The sequence below is a fragment of the Passer domesticus genome, chromosome 6 (genome assembly GCF_036417665.1).
Source record: "Passer domesticus isolate bPasDom1 chromosome 6, bPasDom1.hap1, whole genome shotgun sequence".
NCBI classification, from domain to species: Eukaryota; Metazoa; Chordata; class Aves; order Passeriformes; family Passeridae; genus Passer; species Passer domesticus.
The window spans coordinates 59,973,396-59,999,045 of NC_087479.1; the positions used below are offsets into that span (position 1 = coordinate 59,973,396).

The following is a 25,650-nucleotide window of genomic DNA, read 5'->3' on the forward strand; positions in this document are numbered from 1 at the left end:
TTTTACTTGAAAAGCAAGGCTGTACATCACAGAAAGATGACGTGAGGGTTACAGAATGAGGAGCTGTGCTCTCCCAAGTGGTGTCATCCGTGTCCGCAGCACTGGAGCTGCTCTGAAACACTGCGTGCCTGGCTCCAGCGCCAGTGCACGCCAGGAGCAAGGGACTGCTGAGCCTCATACCCTTCTTCACACTCACAAGCAATGAATTTTGCTTGAAAAACTCTTTTGAAGTGACTGTTACGCTGGCTCTATTTGCATCATATTTTAATTAAGCTCAGCTGTGAAAACGATGTGTGAGCGAGGTGAAACTCCAATTCTCTCTCAACTCATGGGATTTCACACAGGAAAATTCAGCGGGGGGTGGGTATTAATTCACGCGTACGGACAAAGAACCAGACTGTTGCACATGCTCGGCGTTCCGTAAAGGTTCGCTGCCGGGACGCAAAACTCTTTTGCCCAGCATTAGGACAAACTGCGTTCCGAGCCGCTGAGGAGCGATCGCTGCTATGAATTCGTGTCAGGGGAGCGCACTACAGAGCGCTGCGGGCTGACCCACACACCGCGCTGTGGCCCACACCGCACGGCACCGCGCTCTGCGGTCCGCCCCAACTGCGGAGGCAAATCCCGCTGAGGGGAAAAAAACCCACGGGCGCTCCCAGGCCTGCGGGGCACGCCGGCCGCCCGGCCCGCGGCGGGCAGCGCTCCTGCCTTCCTTCCGTCCGTCCTTCCGCGGCCAGACGGACCGCGGAGCAGCCCCGCACACAGATCCCGCATCCTGACCGGGGGAGCGGCCCCCACACAGATCCCGCATCCTGACCGGGGGAGCGGCCCCCACACAGATCCCGCATCCCGACCCCGGGAGAGGCTCCGCACACACACACTGCCCACAGAGCGGGAGCGACCCCGCACACACACTGCCCGCAGAGCGGGAGCGGCCCCGCACACACACACTGCCAGCACACACACACACACTGCCCGCACACACACACCCGGGAGCGGCCCGCACACGCACACTGCCCGCACACGCACACCCGGGAGCGGCCCGCACAGAAGGCCCCGGCGCGGCCCCCGCGCGGTGCCGGCGGAGCGGCGGGGCCGGGGCGGCTCCTCCCTCGCCGCTCGCCTGCCCACCCCACCCCGCACGTCCTTCCCCGCCAGCCCCTTCCTCCCGCTCCCCAGAGCCTTTTCCTCTCCCCCCGTCTCCTCCCTCCCTCCCCCCACAGTAAGGTAACTCCCAGGAAATATGCAAACCTGTTAATTTTTACCTTCTTTGGCTTTTTTCCTCCTGGCCAGCGTGCCGCCGAGCTTGCCCAGGAAGGAGTCATCCTTCTTTCTGGAGGGGGGAGATTTCGGGGTGGGGGACTTGGGGGAAGAAGGGGACTTCTGCGGGGAGGTTGCCATGCTGGGCCAGCCGCCGCCGGCTGAGGGACGGAGCAGTCGGCTCCGAGGCCGCGGTGCCGTGGGAGGCTGTTCCCGGCTCTGAACGGAAGCGGAATTATTTCAAGCATTTGAGGCAGCTCCTGCTCCGCTCTCCCGGCTCTCCCGCTCCTTCCCTCCCTCCTCCCGCCCTCCCTCCCGCCGGGGAGGGCCCGCTCGCCTCGCTCGGCTGCCGGTGGCCCCGGGCGGTGCGGGAGCCGCTCCGCCGCCGGCTGGGGCCCGGCTGGAGCCGGGGGCACGGGGCAGCGCCTCGGCCCTGCCCTCGCCGAGGGGCCGGGCACATCGGGGGCTGGCTGGGTAGGTGACCCAGGGCAGGGTGATGCAGGAGGGTGCCAGTAACGTGGGTGCCCGAAGGTGGAGGTAGGTGTGCACACAGTGTCACAGCGCTCAGTTCATCCTCAGCTGCCCCACGGTGAAGGGCCTGAAGGGTAGGAGGGTCACAGCTGCCAGCAGATGTTTCTGCATCCTGTGCGCAGCACCGATAGAAAAACAGAATCACGGTCACGGTTGGAAGGGGGCTTAAAGATATTCTAGTTTCCAACATATTGCCATGGGCAGGGACACCTTCAATTAGACTTGATTGTTCAAAGCCCCATTTAACCTGGCCTTGAACACTTCCATGGATGGAGTGTCCAGAGCTGCTATGGAGAGCTTGTTCCAGAGCCTCACCACCCTCCCAATAAAGAGTTTTTCCTAATACCTTGTCTAAACCTACACTTCTTCAGCTTAAGGCTATTTCCCGTTTTTCTGTCACTACCCGACCTGACGTCCCTCTCCAGCTGTCCTGTGACCCCCCCTTTAGGAACTGTAAGGCTGCTAGGTGTTCCTGAAGCATTCTCCAGGCTGAACAACCCCAGCTTTCTCAACCTGTATTCATGGAGAGGTGCTCCAGCCCTCTGAGCACCTTGGTGATCTCCTCTGGACATGCTCCATCAAGTTCATCTCCCTTGTGTTGGAGGCCCCAGATCTGGACACACAAAAGAACTTAGGAAGTAATAAATTGTCCCTAAATATTTTCCTGCAAGTTAAAGTCCAAGCTTACTACAGACATTCCAGTCTGGATAAGATTTTGCAAAGCTCTTCTGCCTGCAGTTTTCAGCTGTGTCTGTGGTGAGAAGCAGCGGGCATCGTCATATCCACTTCTACAAAGCAAAACAACTCTTGTAGTCAGACCAGTATAAAAAGCCTGTGGAAGGAAAGGTGACTGAACATGATAGATTGCCTATACCAACCCTGCTTTGATTTGCAGATGAGCAGCTTAAGGGAGGTTTAAAACAGATAATTTGCTGTGACTGGTTCAGGAGGCATCCAGGAGTGGAACAGCATTAATGTCATCTGGATGCACTACTTTCACTTACCACTTAATCACTTGATTAACAATTCAGGCAAAAAGCCACACACACTTCATGCAAATATCTAGCTATCCATTAGGCATAATAAGTGAAATGAAATTACCGTGAGGATATTTCTAAATCAGCTAATAATTGTTGTGTTTTTACAAGCTGGTAACATTGGTTAGCTGATGAGGGATAGATATCAATGTGTATTTGTTGCATGCAGTCAGTATGTGCCCTGGAAAAAAACCCTCTATTCGTCCATCCTGCCATCAGTTACAAGCAAGAATGAGCCCAAGGCTTAGCACAATCCTTTCCTTACATTTGCTCTCTAGTTCTAGCACCAGTTATTGTCTGGGGCCTCTTGTCTACGAATTTCAGCCCAAATTTCATGCATAATTCTCTTTTTGCAGAAGTGCTGCTTGTACAGTGTATGTCTCATTTTAAAGAACATAATAAAAGACAGTTTCAAAAGGAGAAATACACACATCAAGCACTTTTAAAAATATGCCTGTAAATCTGTGGTATTTACAAACAGAGCAGTGACCCAGCTGAATCTCCATTTGGAGCCAAATGACTATACATGGATGTCAGAATAGGATTTTGTGGGCATAGCAGAAGAGAGAACATTTTGGTAAAGCACAAGTGCACTTGCCTTTGTACCACTGTGTTTGTGGTGAATACAGAAGGAAGAAGCCAGATGCCTCACAAAGAGCAACAGGTGCTGGGCTGTGCAGTACAGGCTAGTCAGAATTCAACATGCATTTGCCAACTCCCTCACAAAACTATTTCTCAACACTCAATATATGTAAATGAATGATAAATACAGTATTACTTATTTGATAGCCTCGTGAACTATGGGAGTTGGACATCACAAGAGGAAAAAAATTAAATTAAACAATGTGTTTAAGATGAACTTTGTCAGATCTGGAAACTCAAATACTGTGTGCATTTAAGTAATGATGCTAAAGCAACAGCGTGATCCTAAGTTTACAGTTTTGATTTTGGGATTTCTTTCAGGATTTATGTGCAATTCTTTGTGTGTAACATTACTGCAGTATTTTTCCAGTTGTGTTGTTTCTCTTTGACGATATTTAAAACATTTTCCCCCTGTATCTCAAATTTAGAATTACATATGCTACCTTTTTTTTTCTTTTTATGTAAGAATATATATGAACATACAGCCTTAAATTAATACTGTATTCATCACAAAAGGCTTTATAGATATTCACAAGGTCTAAGTTATGGCCTTAAATTAAGATTGCATTCATCACTAAAGGCTTTATAGGTATTCACAAGGTATGTATGCTATGGGCATGGAGTTTGCTCTATATTTGACAATAGAATACTTCCAGGATCCTGCTCCACAAGCCCAGCACAGGACACAGCAGTCAGCAGGCTGCTGTTCAGGCTGGGCCTGCTGCACCTGGCATAGAGAAATGTGGAGCAGACCATGAGAGCTCTCACCACGCTCCCTGTCAGCGCCTTGTTCGGCCAGATGAGCCAAACATTACATCAAATTAATTGTATCCTGCTCACATGTGTACTTTTGCCAGGCAATAAAAGGTGGCTAAGTCCCCTCCCCTCCACCCTTCAAATAATTCTCAATCACCTGCATGTCTGTCCATGCACAGCTGGTTTTTATTTCTTTTAATATGAGACTCAGGATGCTCAGGAGCAGTTTTGCTTCCCCAAAGAAACAGAAGAAGCGCGGTATATAATATCCCAACCACGGGCTAAGCTAGCAAGAAAGAGCAGCCAGGATGGTTAAGGCTGTGCAATAAATCATCCTCTTGCCTTTGAGTATTCCCCTGTCATTCTTCTTCTCGGTGTAGCTCTGCTCCAGCCTTTTGACCATTTGGTCATTTAAAGAATGGAAGTGGAATTTTTAAAATGATTTATCAACTTGCTGCTACTGCTGTGCTTGCCTACAGGAACACCCTTTGCTGACTTCAGGAGCAGGAGAGCTAGACCAAAGTCTACACGTTTTATTTTCCTGAGCACTTGCAGGCAGCCTTGTGCTGGCCTGCCAGCTCTGTGTGGTGAACGTGCCCACCCCTCCCTGAGTTAATAGCGCAGTAAAGGGGCCTGCTGAGCAGAGAAGGTGTTTCCACACCATCTCAGCGTGGCTGCCTTGGAACAGCAGAAAGCATCATGTCAAGGATAAAAGGGCTCCAAATTTTCATTGCCAGCATCACCTGAAACTCACACTTGAGGATAAATTTCCAGCTGACAAGGTGAGATTAAGATTGGACATATTTTTGTATGCTGGAATTTAAAGCACAGCTGTGATTTCTGCTCTAACTTCTTTGGTAAAAGAATATTCTCTTTAAATAATATAACAAAAAAAGATTGTTTTATAAAAGTAAGAGAGTATTTCCAAATAGATTCTTAAAACATGCAATGAATTTTTGTTGTGTATCAAGGAGCAAAACAGATAGACTAAGATGTGATGAGGAGAAACGTACATGAAAGATAAAAGAGAACATGTTGTATACAGTCACAGAAGTGAATAATTTGAAAGCTTCAGAGGAAAGAAAGTGGGTTTAAAACTTTTTGGTAAAATGGGAATGTCATCCTGGTATTCCCTACTTTTGGTAACATGTTGTTATATCAATTAGTTATTTACAAAAACTGGGCCAAGTTTACTTGCATTTACAAGTTCTTCTTGAGACAGTTTTAGGAAAAAATCAGTGTTATGATTTGTTTTTCCTTAAGAAGTTTCGGTTGTACCCTTTGTTTGGGTCTGTAGTTACATACAGGTGTGTTACACGAATATTCCAGCAAGCACAATACTGGCATGCAGGGCTATCAGGTCTCTGCATTGCTCATTGGAAGCAACAGAAGAAACCCCAATTTTTCTCATAAACATCAGGCAAAGAGATCTGGGTGAAATCCAGCAAATACCTTGCCCATCATGAAGTGTTTGCCGGGCCCCAGGCTCCTGAGATGTGGCTGCCACGAAGACTGAAGGAACAGTATTTGCATGCTACCATGGCAAACCCATTGTGCTAAACAATGCCAAAATGTGCAGTCCGTGCAAAGCCCAGCAGGGACAGCTCTGGATCTTAACAGCAGCAAAGTGGTAAAAGATACACAGAGTCTCCCATCTGCTATGCCACATCCTGTGACTTGCTCAAGTGTATATTTCTGGAAATTACTAATGTGAAAATCTCAGTTGAAATCAGACCTGCATTGGGCTACAAAGCAGAAGTTTCAAGGCACAAGACCTCTAAATTTGTTTCCTATGGTCAAACACACTGCAAATCAGTCAGGTGTCCCTTTACCTTGGAGGCTGATGGATTGGTCTTGATTCAAACAATGATTTACAAAATTGTTTTCCCAAGATTTTTATAGAATCACAGAATTGTTTATGTTTGAAAAGACCTTTAAGATCAAGTCCAGCTATTAGCCAGTACTGCCAAATCCACACTAAACCACATCCTTAAACACTGAGTTTCTTTGGACCTGTGATCTTTTGAAGAGGGGACAAGGAGGGTGTGTGCATGCACTGTGATTAGAAGAGCCTCAGTAAATTCCTGTGGTGGCATTTCTATTCTGCTCCTGGGACAGAAAAGTCCACAAGATGGAAGGGAAAGGACATGACAGTGAAAGGAAAATCTCAGTTCAAAGCTGCCAGAAATTACATTGACCTCTGAAGAGAAGCAGCTGTCCTGTGAGGAGGAGAGACCTATCAATCAGTCCAGAGTCATTGAGGAGGGGACAATCACGCTGGCCCCAGGCTTGCTTGTCCTCTTCTCTCCTCTGGGCAGCACATTGTCTTGGTCAGTAAGACTTTCCCACTGATAGAAAACAACAAAATTAGATGACCTGATAGAGGGAAAGTTAGTGGCATTTGAAAATTGACAGTTAATGGGCAAGTATGATTTTGATCACCATTTTAACACTTTTCCTTTGATTCTTCAAGGAGCTGTTATAATTTGTGTGTCAAGCCCAAGGAAATCATCTGGTGAATTCCTGTGTAAGCATGTGTGGAGGTTGTTGGTCTCCTGGGGTTTGTAATCTCTTCTGTTAGAGATGCCCCCTAACACCAGAGTATCATTATTTCTGAACTGCAAAAGGAATCTGTGCACTGCAAGATGCTGTGATTTACTTACCAGTACGTGAGTTCAGAAGATGATTTAATTTCTTAGCTAAAGATCTGTCCTCATCACACATTATTGCGCTGTCGGTGTCAGTGGAAAGAAATTTCTATGAAATTATCTGGGGACTTCAAGAGTGAGCCCGAATTTTATTCTTTCAAATAGATAATTTCTCACAACCAACCCATTTAGTCAGTACATTCCAGCACATCACATTATACCCCAAAATAACAGTGCCATGAACTTAAAAATTAATAAAACTGTTATAAATTAGTGAGCCAAGTTACAGAAAATATTGAGGAGCAAGATAACCAAACCAGTGTTTAAATACATTTCTAGTAGAAGCCAACCATATGAAATTGACCTGAGAACAGTGCACATAGCTTCTCTCTTTTTTTAACCCCCTTCTCTACTCTCACAATACACAAAGACCTGCTTTAAATGACTTAGGCGTTTATGATTTTCTAAATCACTTGCACAGTTTATTTTTGGATCTAATCTTGTGAGGTACTTAATATCAGGCAGGGCAGCAGTAGCCTGACAGGTTTTTCCACCCAAGAGCAGCCAGTTTTGGGCAGAACATGTGTAACAACCACAGGGCATCCAGAAAAGTGCTTCTTTAGCAAAGAATATTTTTTGATGTCCATAAAGTTCTGATGGCCCTCAGCTTCTGTAGACTCTGATACTCTCAAGAATGCAAATCTTTGAAGCTCTAGGGAAAGCACCCTTTGGAGTTTGGTTTTAGAGCTGAACAGGTATCCATCTGCTGTAAACTGAAATCTCAGGGCTTATTTGCAACAGCAAACACTATTGTGAATGGACTTCTTAATTGTAAAAGTGAGATGAGAAAACCAATCTTTGATATAACTGGAGATTTCTGCAGAATTCTGTGCAAAGGTCTAAGAATTTTGCTTTCAAACTTCTTAAAAATACCTTGAAATCATTATGACTTTCACAGAAAACTATGACATTTCCTAGGCTGTCTTTTTCTACAGGACTGCATGAGGGAGGATTGGGGACAGTGATAAAACCCAGAAATTTCCTCTGCCATACTGGAAATACCAGCAGATCTCAACAGAGAAAATTAAAATATTTATTTCTGCTCTGCCTCTCCTACTTTGTGTCAGTCTTAAGTAATAGAGTTTTAGTTTAAAAAATCAATCACTGCAATCCATCTCAGTAAAAATGTCATCTGAAGATCAGGTATGCTTAGCCTATGAATGAGAGGGGGGGGAAAAAAAGTCTGGTGCTTATTTTGTAACATATTTAAGGATTTCTTCTATGTCTTTTCACTGTGATGGAAGACAAAATATAAGTTAAAGCCCTGAATGCTGTGTTTTAAAGGTATCCCTTCAAGTTACGGTCACTGAGAATATTGTTTAAAATCTTAATTCATATTTTATTGCTAATTAAGTACCAAATCTATAAAGCTGTCTACTCCACAATGCACAGTCTTGCTGTACATAGCTGTTAGAAATACACATTTTTCAATCAAAATCAGAGAACATCCAAACTGTAAAATGTAACCAGACACTCTTACCCTCTCTAAACCGTCTAATAAATAGATATAAATAAATATTGCAGAGCAATAGTATAAAGCTTGCACCAACAGAGGTATATTATTTATCTGTGACCAATAGCAAAAACTTGCTTTTACCTTTAGAAAGGGTATTTCAAATTTCTTCCAATACAGAAACAAAAAAAAACCCAAAAAAAACAAAACCAAAAAACCCCAACAAAACAACAACAAACCAACCCTGAAGATAACTCAAATATTATTGTGACAGGACACAGTGTGTCTGTTACTTTACCAGTACTCACTAAGTGGTTTTTCAGTTTAAAGCTTTTTTGACAGGAATGCTTCCATCTTTGGCTGTACCACAGGCAGATGCTGCAAATTAGCACCATTCACAAAATAATGAGAACACCAAATCTTTTCAGAGCATGAGGTAAAATTATATTCAAAAAAACCCCAAAAACCCAGTTTTTCAGTTTCCCCTTGTTTTTTCCAGTTTGAAAATCTAGTGCATCACACATACAGTTGGGAATATTACCAATCTTAAATTGCAGAATTATCTCAGATTTAAGAAGTTACTTAAATTAGGAGAATATCTGCATGCTTTTTTGCCAATATCTACAAATGAATGTACAAAAAAGATAGGAGATGGTCCCTTTAGGCAAAAAAAAAGGCATATATTCTCAAGCAGCAGGATAAATGTAATTTAAATACACTCACAATATTTTCCATCGAATGTTGATATTAACAACTCAGCATTTTTTGCAGTCCTTTTATGGGATGATTGTTGGGGAGGTCTTTAACTGCTATACCATTTATCACACCAAACAATACAATTTGTGATGTATTTTATGAAGAAATTATAAAGTCTGCCCTATAGTCCAGTTGGGTCTGAATTACTACTTTTAAATGATCTTTTATCTTATTTTAAAGACCTTAATCTCTGATAAACAGAAACTTTTTTGAGCATGTAACAGCTGTAAGGATAGTCACCCTTTGATAATCCCTTACCATTTTACAAAATGCAGGGATTTAATATTGCTTTAAATTCTTGTTCAAAAATACACAGTGCAATAAAACTCATAAATACCTGAAAAATTAATTTCTGACATTGCATTTACAGTAGTTTTAGTAAGTGCTTATATGTAGTTATTAGTAAAACGACTCTTCCTCCACCAGAAATAACAACTAACCCTATTTTCATGAGATGCTCATTTTCTGACTTTTCTATAGCTGACCATGGCTCGGCTGTGCCAAAATATTAACAAAGCCACACAGAGATCCAGACAAACAGATGGAAAGTAAGGCTGTCTCAGAAATACTAAATGATGTCATCATGTTCCTCAGAAACTCTACTCTCAGCATTAAAATAAAATTCCAAGAGAATAATGGAGCTCTGATTTCCCTTTCACAGACCCTGGTGCCTGTCAGACAGGCACATTCAGTCCAAATCTGTATCCCAGTGATCCTTTGAGCTGACAGTGAAATAACTGTCTCTGGTCTAAGCAAAAGACCTGCTTTAAAGCTTTTGATAACAAAATGACCTGCTTCCCAAATAAGTTGATTTTAAATTTGAATTCCTTCATTTTCCAGAAGAGTGTATCTCCGTGACAGGGAATACTGCTGAAAGGATGTTTATTTGCATGTGGCTGTTTAAATCCTGCTCAGCTGATAACCTGTAGATAAAATAAGGCTTTCAAAGTGCTGGTCTTCTGCTCTTTCTTTCACTCTCTGCTCTTCTAAGGCACATACGAGTCTGTCCCTTTCTTCAACCACTCTCATCATCTCCGTAAAAATTTCATCTTCCTCGTTCAGATCCATCTCATCTTTAAGGCTGTCTAAAAGGTCACAAAAAAGAGCTTAAGAACCAGATCACTGTTTGCATTTTAACTGTTAGTGCACAGCTTGAATTAACATTATCATCAATGACAAATGCAGTCAACAGCAGTTAGTATTGTTAAAGTTACAGTTCAGGGAAATTTTCTCCTGAATTTCTCCCATTTGAAGTTGGCCATTAGGGTTCCTAGGGTCTAGAGTAAATTTTATACACAATTTAGACTGGAAGGGATAGGAAAAGCACTACTTAATTATAGAAGCAATTAAGCTGTAGTTTAAATTTAGCTTATAAGGTAAAAATCCCAACATGAAATGTAGTACCTGTAAGGAAATGGAAAGCATTTTTCAGAAAATGTACTGAAAACTGCCGTCACTTGCAATCCACATGCCTAGAACACAACAGGATATTTTGGGTTGCTCAGTGCTATGGAACCACTCTTCTCCCTGCACTGCTCCTCCCCATGCTCCTTTTCAAATCTCAAATGAAAGGACAAGTCCAAGCTGCAATCCCAAGTACCTCAAAGGAATTCCAAAATACTGTGGTAACCAGCAATGCTGCACAAGAGCAGACAACCTCTTCTGTTTAGGGGACTGAAGAAGTTACTTTCCATTGCTGTCCATCATCAGCTGGACACTGCTGCCTGGAGAGCACAATTAGTGTAATTACACCTGCAGTGCTTCCGATCCAGGTCGGTGTAGAACTGGCCAGGTCAGCTCAGCTGTCTTCACCAGCAGTCAGAGGAGAAGATCTCACATTTTGCTGGCTGAGCTGTGCTCAGAGGGAGCACAGGAGCCTCAGCCACCCTGGTTCTTTTTGGAGCAAACGGGGCTGGCACAGTCTGTCCCTGTGGGCTGGAGCACACTGTCCCCTTTGACTTACCATCAATGGCCATTTTCTCCCTCAGCTTTTGTTCCAGCCTGCTTTGGTGGTCCTCCAATTCCAGCTCTTGGGCTCTGGGTGCAGCAAAAAGTATGTTAAAGAAGCAGCTTTTCTCAGTGAAGACCTCTGTGTTAACATGATTTCAATTACGAGATCCTGTGTTCTGTTTATCTGGTATTTTCTCTTATTGGGCTGCCACAGCTAAAAGGTTTGCCTGTGCCAACATCTCCAGAGCAGCTCCAGGAGTACCACTGTCACCTTTTACATTATGTATGGGGTTAAACTCCCCCATACACAGCAATGCTTAAGGCTTTGGACCATCTGTGCCTTGCTGGTGGCACCCACATTGCAATTCTGCAGAGGGCTGAGCCCACACGTGAAGGGCCTCACCAGGCCTTCTGCACAGGAGCAGGTCCTGAGGCAAAGGAATTAACACGTGAACACATCCAGACAACAACATTTTGTGTCCTGCAGTGCTAAAAGCAGCCCACTGTCGCCTTTTTAACTCTCAGACAGTGTGAGAAAAGCATTGCTGCCACCAGTGACAAGGAGAGGGGCAAGAAAGGGCCAGCCCTGGCAGCACCAGCACAGCTGGGCAGAAACTGGGGTGCAGGGCCGGGCTGAGTGATATGGGAATGATAAATGGCAATGAGCAGCCTGCACAGGAGGGAAACCCAGAGGGGAGTGGGGACTGCGGAGGCTCCCATCACATTCCCACATTGCCCACGAGCACTGGAGGAAAGAGCCGAGAGTCACCTCTGCCTGTCTCGAGGGTGTCTGCAGGTGAGGGAGCTACAGCAAACATTGATTCCATCAGCCACAACAGTGGCACTGAGATGGGTTTTATTTGCTTCTTGTGTTGGTGTATCTGTTTGTTTCATGGCTGTAGTGAATTTCTAGGTCCTTTTTTCCTATGTCCAATAAAACCAGATGGATTTGTCAGACTGTTTTTCTTCCCAGGAGAAGGTGTGTTCATTAGACCACATTATGTGAAGGCAGAGCATCTCTGTGCCACACTGGCTCAGAGTATCATACAGAATTGAAATGTTTGAGCCACTGCGAGAGGGAAGGATGAGGAGGCTTCAGCTGCAAATCTGTGTTCAAAACAGGCTGTAGCTGCCCTGGATTTTGTTCCTCAGCTGTCTCAAATGCAGCACACAGGAAGGTGTTCAGGTGTATTGTGGGTTGTGAGTACATTTTTTCCCTCTCCCCTCCCCATCTTTAATACTTATGCTTGTTCTTACTTACATAATCAGGAGCTCAGACTCGTAACGCATTAATTTATTCTTCTCCATGACCAGCTCCAACCATTCATGTAGCATCTGATTTTCATCCTTTGTGCCTGAATCTGTGTGAAATAGGAGACTTCAGTGTGCTTCACCAGCTTTCTTTCCAATGCTTTTGCCAACTAAGTTGTCCTTCAATAGTCCTCCTGTGTAAGCCCACGTGGCTTCAAATGGAGATGGTTTTGCTGTATGTGACTTACCAAAGTAATGGCTGAGCACAACAGATAGGACATTTTTGTCTATTTTTGATTGAAAGTTGTGGCTCATTGCAGCTAAAGATGCACTGGATTTTAAAACACTTTTGTCCTGAAGTTTTTCCTTTCAAATAATCACATAGACTTTATTGGGCACTATTCCTGTCTCATAGCTTTGTCTTATCACCTCTGATAAGATTGTGGCTCTGTTGAAACTGGGTTTCAGAGCTGAACTGTGTCTAAGTGGATATTCCATTAACACCATCAGCCTTCAGGATGCACACACTGGCAAGGGGCAGCTTAATTCCTGCTTCCAGTGGACATCAGACACACCACCAAATCCTCTGCAAATTTCCCTTCACTTGTCAACTGGCCTCTAAATCTGCATCTGCTTTGAATGACAAATCTGTGATAAGTGGGTGGTTTTATAACACTTTGGGCCAGGGCATCACTGATAGACAGCCTTTCTCCCAAAGAGCTCACAGCTTGACTCTGCCTTGCTGAAGAAAAGGGTGGATCTCTTTCATCGGGTAAGGACCTTTACTCTCCCAAAATACCATCTGTGCAAGCCTCTTTGGCAATGAAGAACCCCTGGGTGTTTTCAAATGGCAAGTCAGAGCACATATGTATTTCTTTTCCTTGCTGTCCTTTTTAACATCCTCATGACTTCACATTTTCCATTCATTTTTTTCACAAAACAAAGCCACCCCACCTCCCTTCGATGGAGAATTACAGCAACGCTGATGGCTCTGCCAACACACCTCCCACATCTGTTCTGCCCATTCCTGCCTGCTGCCACAAAATGGTCATCACTTGTAGGAAGCAAATATCTTACACTACTGCAGGCTGAGGCTACAATCCAAGTGACACTCTGGCACCTTCAGAAGCATAAAGCCAACAGCCAGGCCGTGCTCCCGCCCCAGCCCATGGTATTTCACTCCCCATCACACATGGAAGCAGTGATAGCCAGATTTAGGATGAAGAAAAAGAAGTACTGCCAGCAGGCAGGGAAACAAGCTCTCTCCTCCTCAGTCCTTACATCACAATGCTAGATAACCAGGAATAAAATCCCCACAAACCAGCCTGGCTGTTTTCTGTGGATGGAAGAAATGATGAAATGATATCTTCTACTTGATGATTATATGATGATTATATGATCTACTAAATGATTATATGATTTCTTCTACTTTAAGAGAAACTGCACCTTTATTTCATATGTCTGAGAGCACTGAGACTTAATCCAAAAGATCTTTGGTTAAAGCTGCAGAGATACCAATTACAAGAGTATCATTAAACTGGATTACCAAGGGGAGAGACAGCCAGAGTCCTGGGCAGTTCAGCAGTGTTCCTGATGCTTTTCTGTTGTTATTTTGAAATGTGCTTCAGCGAGTTACCCTCTTGTCTCTGCAGCTCCAGCTGTCCCTCCCTCTAAGGTCACAGCCAGGGTCTGACTCCACTCAGAGCAGCAGTCCAAAGCCCACCTCCTTGGGGCAGCAGTGATATCACCCAGTGGAGCCCTTTCAGCCATCTGCCTAAGCCAAGGGGCATTGCTGGGTGTTTGGGATCACCAGCCCCTTGCATGCCTTCACCAGACACCGTCATCCCAGGGAGCCCAGGTCACCTCCTGCCAGCACCAGAGCAGTTACCTGGGCCCCAGCCAAGGACAGCAGTCATGCTGGCAGTTTGTCATCAGGACTTGACCCCAACTGGAAATTACCATGAAACAGGAGGATAAACAGTAGAAGAAGGCAGAGAAAGCACTCTTCAGTTCCTGCCTGATTCCATTAAAACTTGGCAGTAATGGATGTGTTCCTGTGGGATCTTCCAGGTCAGCAAGTGGTGATAAAAAGTGTCTTCCCAGAGTGACTGCGGGAGTGCTCCTTGCTGGAACATGCCAGCTTCTCACCAGTCCAATTCAGGGATGCAGCATAAGTATTCAGAGCCTTTGATCTTTGAACACCACCATAAGAAATGGTGGCTTCATCAAAATTTGATCTATTTTGCTGTCAGTAGAAGCACTGCAATTGCTGCTATGCATATGTGCTGCACAGACACAAAAGGTTACTGTTCCATTTTTGTTGTTTCCTTGTTTAGGCAAAAATAGTCCTTCTTTTAACGATTCCCCTTTACACTTTAAAAACTCTGTATCTCTAATAAAAGACTGTGTATTGTAGGTTGATTGAGGTAAGCAAAGATAATGCACTTTGCAAAGAAACATTCATTTTCACAAAATCCACAAAAAGATTAAATAAAAGTAGCCCTTGTTTTGCCTCCTCCTCCATCCCACAGAATGCCCCCTTAGTGTTCCCAGTGGCATTTTTTCCTTGAGCTTTTCAAATGTTTGTTACTAGCAATGTTATCAGACTTATTTAAGTCTGATGGAGTGCTTGATGCCTTCCAAGGGCAGAACAAACCAGAGAAGCATTTTGGACTAAGCAGCTTGGAAGATTTTTTAATAGGTTAGAGGGAAAACAGTTTGTGAGTTTGTATTGTGAGCCATCTTTGCTTTCCCCTACAGCATTGCTAAAGCAAACCTGTCCTCCTGGTTTACCCAAGTCTCCTCTGACTGAGATCCATTTGAAAGTCTGACATTCTTCTAATTACATCATAGGTATTTCTATTTTCATCACTTTTGAGGGAATTGTATAGGCTGTTGAGGAGTATTTACTGAACACTCTTTTCAAAACCTGAACCTTCTCAAATCGATGCTTCACTGTCCCTTCTTACAGTCATCACACAGTACAGGGATCTTGGCCAGTTTGCACCTCTTTAGGTACAGTTAAACCTCATGTTCCTTATTTCCACAGGCTTGCAACTGATTTCTTTTGACTCTGTTGAAAATTCCAAGACACCTCAGATATTTTTTTTGTGAAATCAAAAACTATCTACAACATGTGCAGATATTTATTCACCTTTCAAAGCATGGAGACATTTCCTAATGTTCTCTCAATGTAGGTTTTCTTCTTTACCATCATTGTTCATGACTTGTTTAGTCAACTGAGCCCTTATGCTAATTTCAGTGGAAAATGTGTTTTGAGATTTTTATTTCTGTATTTTCTTGTAGGCAGAAGCTCTCCATAAGCCTTTACAAATGTGAGTGGAAAACAAAGCAATGGTACATCAGTGATTTATTATTTGGTATTTTGAAGCAGAATAAAGGAAATAACCACCATGAGAAATTATTCATAGGACTGATATTATTTCTTCTAATTTTTTGGGGTGTTTTTTTGGGGGTTTGTGGGTTTTTTCCTAATGCATGAATTGTTGTCACTACAATTACAAGACCATCAAAACCTCATTTTGCTCATCAGTCTTCATGGCAGTTGTTTCGCACCCACGCATGTTCTCTTGTAATTCAGTTGAGGAGCTAATGAATAACTCCCCCTAACAAAGAGGCCATTCATCCCAGGCTTACAGAATTATTAGAGGAGAGTTGCGTAAATGTCACTGAAAACTGGTGTTTGCAGGCCTGCCTCTAAATTTGGTTATTCACAACCTTTGCAGCTCAATATTATTGCTGAACTGTGATCGTTTTCTAATTACCTTAATAATACCTATTAAATCACTTGAATTGCATAAGCGCAGACCTGCTTAAATACAACTTAACCTAATAAACACTGGTCATTCATTAAAAAGTAATGCTCATTATTTTTAGGAAGCTTGAACAGAATATTAAACTCACTAATTCCTGCATCATTACACATATGTTATTGCGAGCAGCAAAGCACTCACATTTTGTCTGGGAAGCTCACGGCTTCGTGCTTTTGCACCAGAAGAGTTATTGAGAGACAGTAACATCCTACATTTCAGTATCTGCCCTATTTGTAACTGGCCACCTACACACAAACAATCAACAGGGAGAAAAAAACAGTACTTTCACCTTAATGAGGGCAATCCAATTACCAGGGATGGTAAGAGAATGAGAAGCATCGATCTCTTGGCAGGCAGCCTTCTTTAGGAAATGCGATTGTCAAAACAGCAACAACAAGAAGTGGCTCTAGGCCATTTATCCTGGTATTCAGTGTCTACCCCAAGAGCTAGAAGCTTCTCGTCCCTCTATATTTTTGAGGTTTACAAAAAACAACCACCTTTATACAAATCAGAAGAAAAAAGCTCTAAACTCTCTAAATTCTCACAGCCTTTTAAGCAGCCTTTCTCATGGGCAGTAAAGGGGGGTGCTGTTTGACACAGGGTTATGATTTCATTTAAGAAAAATAGATTATAAAATTTAAAATAAAATTTGGAATAGGCTGACACGATAAATTCTAGGAAATTAGTTAATAAATATAAAAGGTTGGGTGACTGCTCTCTTGCTGAACTGATTAGTGCAGTGTCAGAATAGGGGTGAGAGCTGCTATGAAATGTGGCATTAAAAAGGCCAGCATGGAGGGGTTGGACTGGATTGCCTGGTTAAGACAACATCAAGATCAGGTGCCAAAACATATCTGGGTTTTCCATGTTGTGCAACTGCCTGTCAGGAAAACACAAGGCTCAGTTTTCTAAAGCGGAGGTAAATAAAGACACATTTGCATTCAGGCTGTCAATCCCTGCAGCACAGACCCACAGCCCCCTCTGAAGTCCCTTATGGCACGGCTCACACTCCCATCCCGCTGTGAGCCTGGCAGGAGCCCCCGGGGCTCCTGTCCCTCTGCTTCACCCCTTGTGTGCTGGGAGCAGTGCCAAGGCTGGGCCAGGGGCAGGATCCCACAGCCCTGGGTGCTTGGGAGCCCTGAGTGTTGGCTCAGGTGAGGGGAAACCTTTCCTCTGGCTGGGGCCAGGGGGACACCTCTGTCATCATCTGCCCACTAGGGAAAACGACGTGCTGTTGGGGTCTGTGTGTGTGCTGCAGGCTGCTGTTGCTATAGCATGGCCACTGGCTCTAATCATATTAATGGCATTTCACACTCCAGGAAAGTCATTAAAGACTCTGTTACTAGGCACAGGCTGCTGCTGGCTTGGTAACTGAGATACAGCTCCTGGAAACCTCACTGGTTCCCTCCACAAGATGAAATTAAGCTCTGGATGGGACTTAAATTTAAAAAAAAAGGGGGAGGGGTGTGGTGTTGGGGGAAATGTAAATTCACGTTCAATAGCATTGTCAATAATTCCAAATCTGTGATAACCAACAGAAAATTTAAAGCATTCAACGTAAAGGTGCTTGAGCTAACAGAGAGTTTGAGAAAATGGTTTATCAATAATTTTTGTCCTGCCAGTTATTGTTCCTTTTCAGATTTTGCACCAAACTATTTCCATGACAACCATTAAAACCCTCTGCTTTGGAACAGGTTAAAAATCCCACCACTAAACAAGCAAACTGCTTTGTGTACCTGCTTCTCCTCTTAGTTCTTTCTCCAGTTTGACACCAAAAATCTCCAAAGTTCTTTGTCTTTCCTCCAGTTCTTCTAGCTGGCGCTGGATTGCCTGCAAAAATGTAATGATAGGAAAGCTACAGACAAAAAATTCAGAGACAAAAGATGGTCTCAGTGCTTAGAGAAACAGCTTGGAAAGGTCTTGAAGGAGTCGTGGCTCTTGCCAACTCATTGAGTGTACCAGGCACCTAAGCAATTTAAAAATGCCACTAGGTGTTTATGACAATTTTATGTAAGTATCACAGGCACCAAAAGAACCTCAGTTTTTTCTGAGTTTTAGCTCTACCATTGTAAAAAAAAGAGATCATAACGTTTCTGTGTCTCACAAGGTGCAAAAAGCCAATACTTTTATATTCAGAGACATATATTCTGAGATATTACATTAGTAAAGCTCATATAAATAGGGAAGGTTTACAGCTAGAAAGCTCTGCTAGCTATTTTATTTTCCATGGGATTTTGTTTGGTTTGCTTTCACATTTCATCAGCTTTTGACCGAGAAATAAAAGGGTCTAATAGCTGTGACAATTCAGTGGCACTTCAGGAAGGATTTCTACATCCATTGTCCATTCCCTTTGAAACAGAGGTGTGGTGGGGATAAAAAGCATGAAACACCTTAAAAGGTTGAAATGTCAAAGACAGATGCTCAGCAGTTCCCATTTCAGGCTGTGTTAGGGCATTCCAAGCCAAGCCCTCAGCAACAGCCTGACAAATACAAAAGATCATTCCAAAAGTTTGGGCTTCATTGTCTCCACAAAGTATTAAAACAAGAGTAGTCACATATGCATCTAATGTTACCTGGAGATAATTTACAATTCTCAGATAAAAACCTAAAAATAGCTTCTCTTCCTGTGCATTAAGTAGGATACATTTGAGATCAAATTGTGCAGAAGTGCATTTACAAATCTTAAACTGTAATTGGAAATAATAACACACCAGCAGAGTCCAGAGCTTTCCTAGCATTTTCTGAATAGCAGGGCCTGTATAAAATGAAGTGGCTTTCCATCATTAAGGGGAAAAAATTATTCACTTTCATTGTTGTAAGCAGGGAGAGAACAAAAGCCATCACTGTATTTTTGTATCCTCCTGTAATGCACAGAGGTAATGGCTGAGTTTCTTACATTCTACAGGGTTGATGTTGTTTCCCCTTTCTCTCTCTTTCCCTCTTCAGTTCCTTTCTCTTATTGCCAGTCACTATTCCCTCTTGTTCTTCATGCACATTTACAAAATTATGACGGTAATTATGATGATCTCCAGGGACTGACATGGGTTTGTCCCCCAGAGAGATGCAGGGCCCTGGCACACGTACTGGCTGTGGGGATTTCAGCACAGAGGGCAGTGAGCCACACTGAGGAGTGAGGGGAGGTGCAGAGCCAGTTTTGGGTACCCCCATCCTCACAAGTCACTCTTGGGAGACAAAGGGGACATCTGGGAGCTACATTTTCACCTGTGCTTTGTGAAGCCTCTTCAGCTCCTCTTGTTTAATCAACTGCTTTGTCTCCTTCTCCAGCTTCCTTCTCTTTCTGAGAGCCCTTTTTGCCTATAAAAGACACAGAGGGAAAGAAAAAGGCAATCAAAGCACAAGTATGCCATTGCAGCTTTCCTCAAAGCTCCCCCAGAACCACGGAGCCATTGAGGTTGGGACTGACCCCTGGGGACACTCTGACCCCATCCCCTGCCCAGAGCAGCGTGAGCTACTGCAGGTGCTCAGGGCAGAAGGGAAACTGCCATGCAGGATCATTTACATGCATTTGCTATGCTGGCTTTAAAGCATCACAAGCTCCTAAGGTGGCCCTAAGTGGGTGTCAATAAAACATTTCCAAAGCACAAAGCTGACTGTATACCACATGCCACTATACACGGCCATACAGAGGCTGGGAAAAGCACCCATTTAAGGAAATTCAACCCATTTCCACTGCTATAGCTATAAAGTGGTAAATTCACATCATGGGACACTACCTAAGCCCTATGAAACCTTCCCTAATGACATTTCTGTGCTGCATTACAGAGATTTTTGCTTTTCCCCTGGGCACTTGTTGCTGCTGTCGGGAGACCAGGACAGCACATGCTGCAGGGCTGGGCAGGGAATCACCTCCCATTTCTCCATCTTGCCTTTGACCCAAGCTGTCCTGAATTGCTTCAAGGCTGTGCTGTTCCCATTTTTGAGGAGGCAGGATACCTGAGCACCATAGACCAGACAAAATTAAAAAATTAACCAGCCAGGAAGTCACTAAAATTTTTCCCACCAAGTTTTGCCAGATACAAATGGTGGCACTGGCAAAATAGCAGCCAGAACTGGCATGAAAAGGGATGGTAGGAGGCAGCTGAAAGAAGCACCCCGAGAGGGGAATGTGCATCAAAACTGAATCACTGCTAATGCCCATGTGCAACAGCTGATCCTTCTTCCCATTTCTGGCAGCCTTCCTGGAGCTCTGCCTTCTCCCTGCCTGGTCCTGCCCTCCCTGTGACTGCCTGAACTGCTGGGGGTCACTTCTATCCAGTTTGCTCCCATGTCTCCCTTCTTTTATCTGTTTTATTTAAACTTTTTTTTTAAATTCACCATAACATTATTGTACTACAGATTGTCTTTCCTGTAACAGGAAAGATGAATGAAGAATCCTGCCATCTCAGCACATCCTGACACAGAGCCACTGGGGACAAGTGCTGCCACACATCGCTGTGCTTTGGCTCCTCTTTTTCCACTCAAATCCCACTTGGCTTTCATATTTTTCAGTCTTTTTCAGTACTTTGCTTTCCTTCCTCTTCCCCCCACCCCCAAAGGCAGCAAATCAAAAGGCCCCCTCATACTGTAAATCACATTTACTGATACTCCGCACAGGAAAGAGAGAAACACATTTCTGAGGAGCTATTCAGACAACAAAAGCTGTTTCCTCATGTCAGAGCTGGGTGTGGAGGGTTCAGGGTGCTGTAGCCCCCCAGCTCCTGCTGTCAGCCCTTTTGGGGCACAGGGCCTGGGTGTGATTTTATCCCAATTAGCACAAGTGTGTGAGCCACAAACAGAGTGTTTTCCAGGCAAGCTGCCTGCAGCACTTCTCCAACGAATCCGTATTCCCCCAAAGGAAATCTGCATCTGTTTGGTTTATTTTTTTTCAATAGTTTGCTTGTTGGGCTATATATTAAGGCCACTTAAGAATCATCTTCAAAGTGGTTTCAGTGAAACATTTCTGTTTGTCAGATTAAGACCTCCTCTGTCAGCACTGGTATGACCAGGGGAAATTAAAGGTCCAAAGAGAAAACAGAATTGTTGATGTTCATCTGTCCTAATGTATTTTCTCTCCATGGCATGTAACCTCCTATGTTCCAATCCCCACTTGGAGGAGTTGCTGCATGTTTTAGATCAAAATCATATGATGAATTTTAAATACAGCCCAACTAAGGAAATACCTTTCTGTTTCCAGCTCAAATTACCTTGTGTGTTAATGAAGGCTTGGATTCAAATTCCTCATCAGAGGATGAAGTAGAATACTCAGTACCTTGTTTTCTGACAGGTAGGTGTTCATATCCTAAAACACAATAACAAAATGGTCAGTGAAGCAAAAAATACTGTTCTTTAACTTAAACAGACAGTTTGCACCTGCCCTGAGTTCTAATCAGCAGCACCTAGAGCAATTTGGAAATTCAGCTGACAACACTAATTAACATTTTTATCCCTGTCAAAAACTGTCTGGCTATATATTTTATTTTCTTTTTTTCCAGGTACTACGAACAAATAAATTAATTCCTTGAGCTCCCTGCATGTAGCACGCTGTTCTGAATGCACTCAACATTCATTAAAATGTATATCTGAAGTTAGCCATATTACCCAAATGATTGTATAAGGCTCAATATACAGTGTAATTGAATGCACAAAGTCTGAGCCAGCTCTTAAACAAATTACCCTTATGTGGCTTGTAGCATCTGGCACCCATTTTTACTACATGACATCTGCTCAGTGTAAAATAGTTGGCGTCAGAATGTCTGGTCATATAAAAAAATCACAAATGTAATCAGAAGCAAATGGACTAAGAGAACAGGGCTTTATCACACAGCCTCATGCAACATAAATATTTCATTAATTATGTCTAAACAAATGTCACTTATTTTTCTGCTTTAGGAATATTATCACATCATTGGGCTGTTGATTAAAATGCCATAAGAAGTCAGGAAAATCTGTACATCACAACAATACACTCCATAAGGGAAACTCAAAGTCTGCCTTTGGAAGAAACATGCTTTCAGAATTATAAATTAAATTACATTTAATTGCAGCAATTTTATCATGCCTGTTTTTCCAGCATCTTGTTTCAACTGGGTGTAAATATTTGAATTTCTTCTTAATTTGTCTAATGCGTAGCTTCATTCTCTTTAATTCAGAAAATAAAACCTCTTTTGGAACATCTGTCTCTCTGCTTCAACCTGCTACAGGGTTAATGATTAACAGCTGGGCATCTTGGAAATGTACATAATTTAAAGCTAACAGTGTTAGTTTTTCTTTGTATCTACAAGGCAACAGTTGGCTTTCTAGGTGTATTCAGATTAAAGTCTCCTCCCCTTCTCCCAGTGTAGATGTTTCTTCTTAGCCTTGCTCTGGGTCCCAGGGCTGAAGTAGGACTTTTGCCTCCAGCCCTAATTTAAGCTCAGGATCCATGAAACATGTTCATCCCAGACAGGAAAGCAATAAAAGCAAATCCAAGTAATTTGAGGAAGAAATTCTGATTTATTTTTTTTTCCAGTGATCTCAATTTTAGCAGCACCCAGTCCTTGTTCTCAGTGAAGCTGCAAGCTCAGAGGGCTCAATGGAGCAGACTTGGGTCCTGCCATCCTTTTTGGGTGCAGGTCCTTGGGCAGGGAGGTGCAGCAGCCCTCCAGGTGGGTCTCACAGGTCCTGCCCAATATTTATATTTATATATTATCTTGTAGATATTTTATTTATTTATTTATTTATTTATTTATTTATTTATATGTTTTTACACTGCACATTTCTTCCTTCAAAAAGATACATTTCTCTCCAGTTATCTAAACAAATATAAAGGCTGAAAGTCTATATATTTATTATTTATATATAATATATATATATATGTATTTTTATATTATATTATAGATTTTTAAAATACATTTTTATATATTTACACTACACATTTCTTCCTTCAAAAAGATTCATCTATCTCTAGTTATTTAAGCAAATACATGGGCTCCCTTCCCAGGTGTGGGGAGCATCAGCCACTGCTCCTTTTGCTGAGGAAACTCCCCCACCTTGCTTTTCCCTGTGCAACCAGAAGTTGGAGTAACTACCCTGTGGTACCAGTAACTACCCCGTGGTCAGCCCCCCAGAGAAACCAAATTCCACAACAGGCAGAGGGCAAACCTTGCAGCCTGGCAGGGCTGGAAACATGAGCAATTACACACTCCCTTTCTTCTCTCAGCTGGGCTGGGAATAAGTGAGTGCTCCCTCTGTCCTTCCCTTTGGGTGATACCCATAATTTAGGAAGTGTTACAAGGTCTGGAGGAGAAGCAGCCTGCTCCATACAATAAGAAAAACAAACAACAAAAAACCCCAAACCAAAACCCAAAAACCCCTCAAACCAAACAGGGTGGGATAGGCAGAACTGAGCCAACAGCTGTGAGAATTTGGACAAAACAAACACAACAATGTTCAAACTTAGGGACTTCACTGAGTCATTAAAATCTGAAATTTAGGACTGCAGTACCAAAGTCAGATGATAATCATTTACCTCCAAATATGACAAGGCTTAAAGCTTGAGCTGCTGCAGAAATGATCTCAAAAACATAGGTTCTTTTCCAAACACTAACTCAAGTCTTCTAGTCTTGGGCTTTCACTTTCCAGGTATCTCATTCCTTCAGACTGGGAGTTATTTATTACATATTTCTCATTTCCTAAGTACTGTAGCATCTCCCTCATTTCTAAATTAGCATATGTTAGACTAGAGCTTTCCCTCCCCATGGGACTGGATCTCAAATGAAAGTGCAATGCTTTTGAGAACCTCTCCCTTAACATGAACATCCAAGGTACTTGGATGTACTCATTTTCCCAGGAAACCTGAGGTTCTCTGGAAAGCAAGGGAGGTGTGAAGAGGGTAAGGCGCTCCCTTGTGTTAGATGTGGGAGCACCACTGATTGTCCTGGAGATTCCTAGGGAAAGCCCTGGTGCCAATCTGCCTGTCACAGCTCACTTCCCTTGCTTTCCTGGGGTGTTTTTGTGTCATGCAGTTACTGCAGCCTAAATACACAGAATGCCTTGGAGCAGGAGCTGTTCTGATGACATAATGCTGTATTAATCTCTTGGCTTCCTCCATAACTCTCCAAGATTGCATATTTTTGTAAAGTCATGGGATTAATCCTGACCACTGTAAGAACTTCAGTGTTTTTCAAAAGAGAGAGATAAAGTTACGCATATCTCCTGGGGCACTGGTGTCCAAATGAGATGGAAGCTGGTAGGAAATGGAAATGGAAAGGAAATGGAAAGAATGGCCAGTAGAAATCCAGAAGAATGATCAGCAGGAAGAGAGGACTTGGCTGTTTGGTTTCACATCTCTGCTTCTCCACAGATTTCTCATGTGGTCTTATGCAAGTAATTAATTTTCTGGTGCCTCAGCTCCCCTTCTAAAATACAAAATCAGTGCAAAAGCAGTGTCCTCACTGAGACTCTGCTGCAAACACACACTTTCTGGGGCACAACAATGCAGTAATGGGAACCTGAAACATTTACAAGCAACCCCTTCCGAGTCTGAGGGTGCACAAAATCAGCAAAGTGAGTTCACAGCACATTAAATTTTCTCATCAGCTGAATTGGTTATCCTGCTTAAAGTATCAGTAATTAACATGGCACTTCGGCATTTTTTTGAATTTCAAAATGTCAAGTAGGCTTAGGAGAGAACAGATTGAACATCATCTGATTGAACAATTTTATTGATCAGTTTTTTGGGGGGAATTTTACTGCAGGTTGAAACACAAAGGAAGCATCAGAGAAAAAAGACTTAAAGATATTTGTACAGTAAACCAAAAATCTGGAATAGCACTTAGGAAGTCCAGCATGGTTATTTGTGGACAGTTGTATATCCTACAGGCAAACTTTGGATTTATTTTTTTTTAACTAGTCTCTGACTGAAAAGTTTGCATGAACCTCCATTAATTCAGTGAGCTTTCTCTAGGTCTTACACAAGCAGTCTGTGCAGCTGGATTTCTGCACAGCCCCAAATTTCCAAGTGTCTCTGAACACCAGCTGTCATGAAACAGAGGGGAAGTGTTAGGCAGAAAGCCTTGAAATCAGGACATGGGAAACTGGAATGAGCCATATGGAAGGTGCCACTGCAGGTGTAGGTTTGAACCACAGGCAATCTGCTGCTAAGATTCTTCATTTTTGTGAAGATTACTTCTTCATGCTGAGCTTCAGCTGGGGGCTGAGCACGTGGCAGGAAGGGATGGGAGGACAGAACATATTAAATATCAGAAGTGGTTTCTAAGTATTTGGTTACTCCCCGAGGGGTTTTCTCTGTGATGAGCTGGCCCAGGCTCATCTCAAGCCCATGTACTTTTATCACCCAGCTCATTCTCTGGATCCACAAGCCACTGAGGGAGAAAACAGCAGTGCAATGCAATACCTACCATCCCTGCACAGAGCAAGTTTGACCCCAAACAGGATAGGAAAGCCCTACTGCAAAGAACAAAGAGGAGTATTAG

The 25,650-nt window shown here is 43.2% G+C and overlaps 2 protein-coding genes across 12 annotated transcripts in view; both read right to left on the reverse strand.

Moving 5' to 3' along the window:
• The window catches only part of PARVA (parvin alpha), a 62,913-nt gene extending 61,366 nt beyond the window's left edge, over positions 1-1,547 (reverse strand). Inside the window, exon 1 of the mRNA XM_064426165.1 lies at positions 1,266-1,547. Within this exon, the coding sequence (XP_064282235.1) occupies positions 1,266-1,401 (136 nt within the window). The 5' untranslated portion in view covers positions 1,402-1,547. The remainder of the gene's footprint in view (positions 1-1,265) is intronic.
• Positions 1,548-7,003: 5,456 nt separating this feature from the next.
• MICAL2 (microtubule associated monooxygenase, calponin and LIM domain containing 2) overlaps positions 7,004-25,650 on the reverse strand; it is a 117,958-nt gene continuing 99,311 nt past the window's right edge. For 10 of the 11 annotated variants that reach the window (XM_064426178.1, XM_064426177.1, XM_064426175.1 and 7 more), the window contains 6 exons: positions 21,382-21,476; positions 19,400-19,492; positions 17,914-18,007; positions 12,355-12,454; positions 11,107-11,180; positions 7,004-10,228 (listed from right to left, as the gene is read on the reverse strand). In XM_064426178.1, coding sequence (XP_064282248.1) covers positions 10,044-10,228; positions 11,107-11,180; positions 12,355-12,454; positions 17,914-18,007; positions 19,400-19,492; positions 21,382-21,476 — 641 coding nt within the window. In that variant the 3' untranslated portion in view covers positions 7,004-10,043. Of the gene's footprint in view, positions 10,229-10,547; positions 10,616-11,106; positions 11,181-12,354; positions 12,455-17,913; positions 18,008-19,399; positions 19,493-21,381; positions 21,477-25,650 lie in introns of all 11 variants that reach the window. The other variant, XM_064426173.1, reaches the window with a different exon arrangement.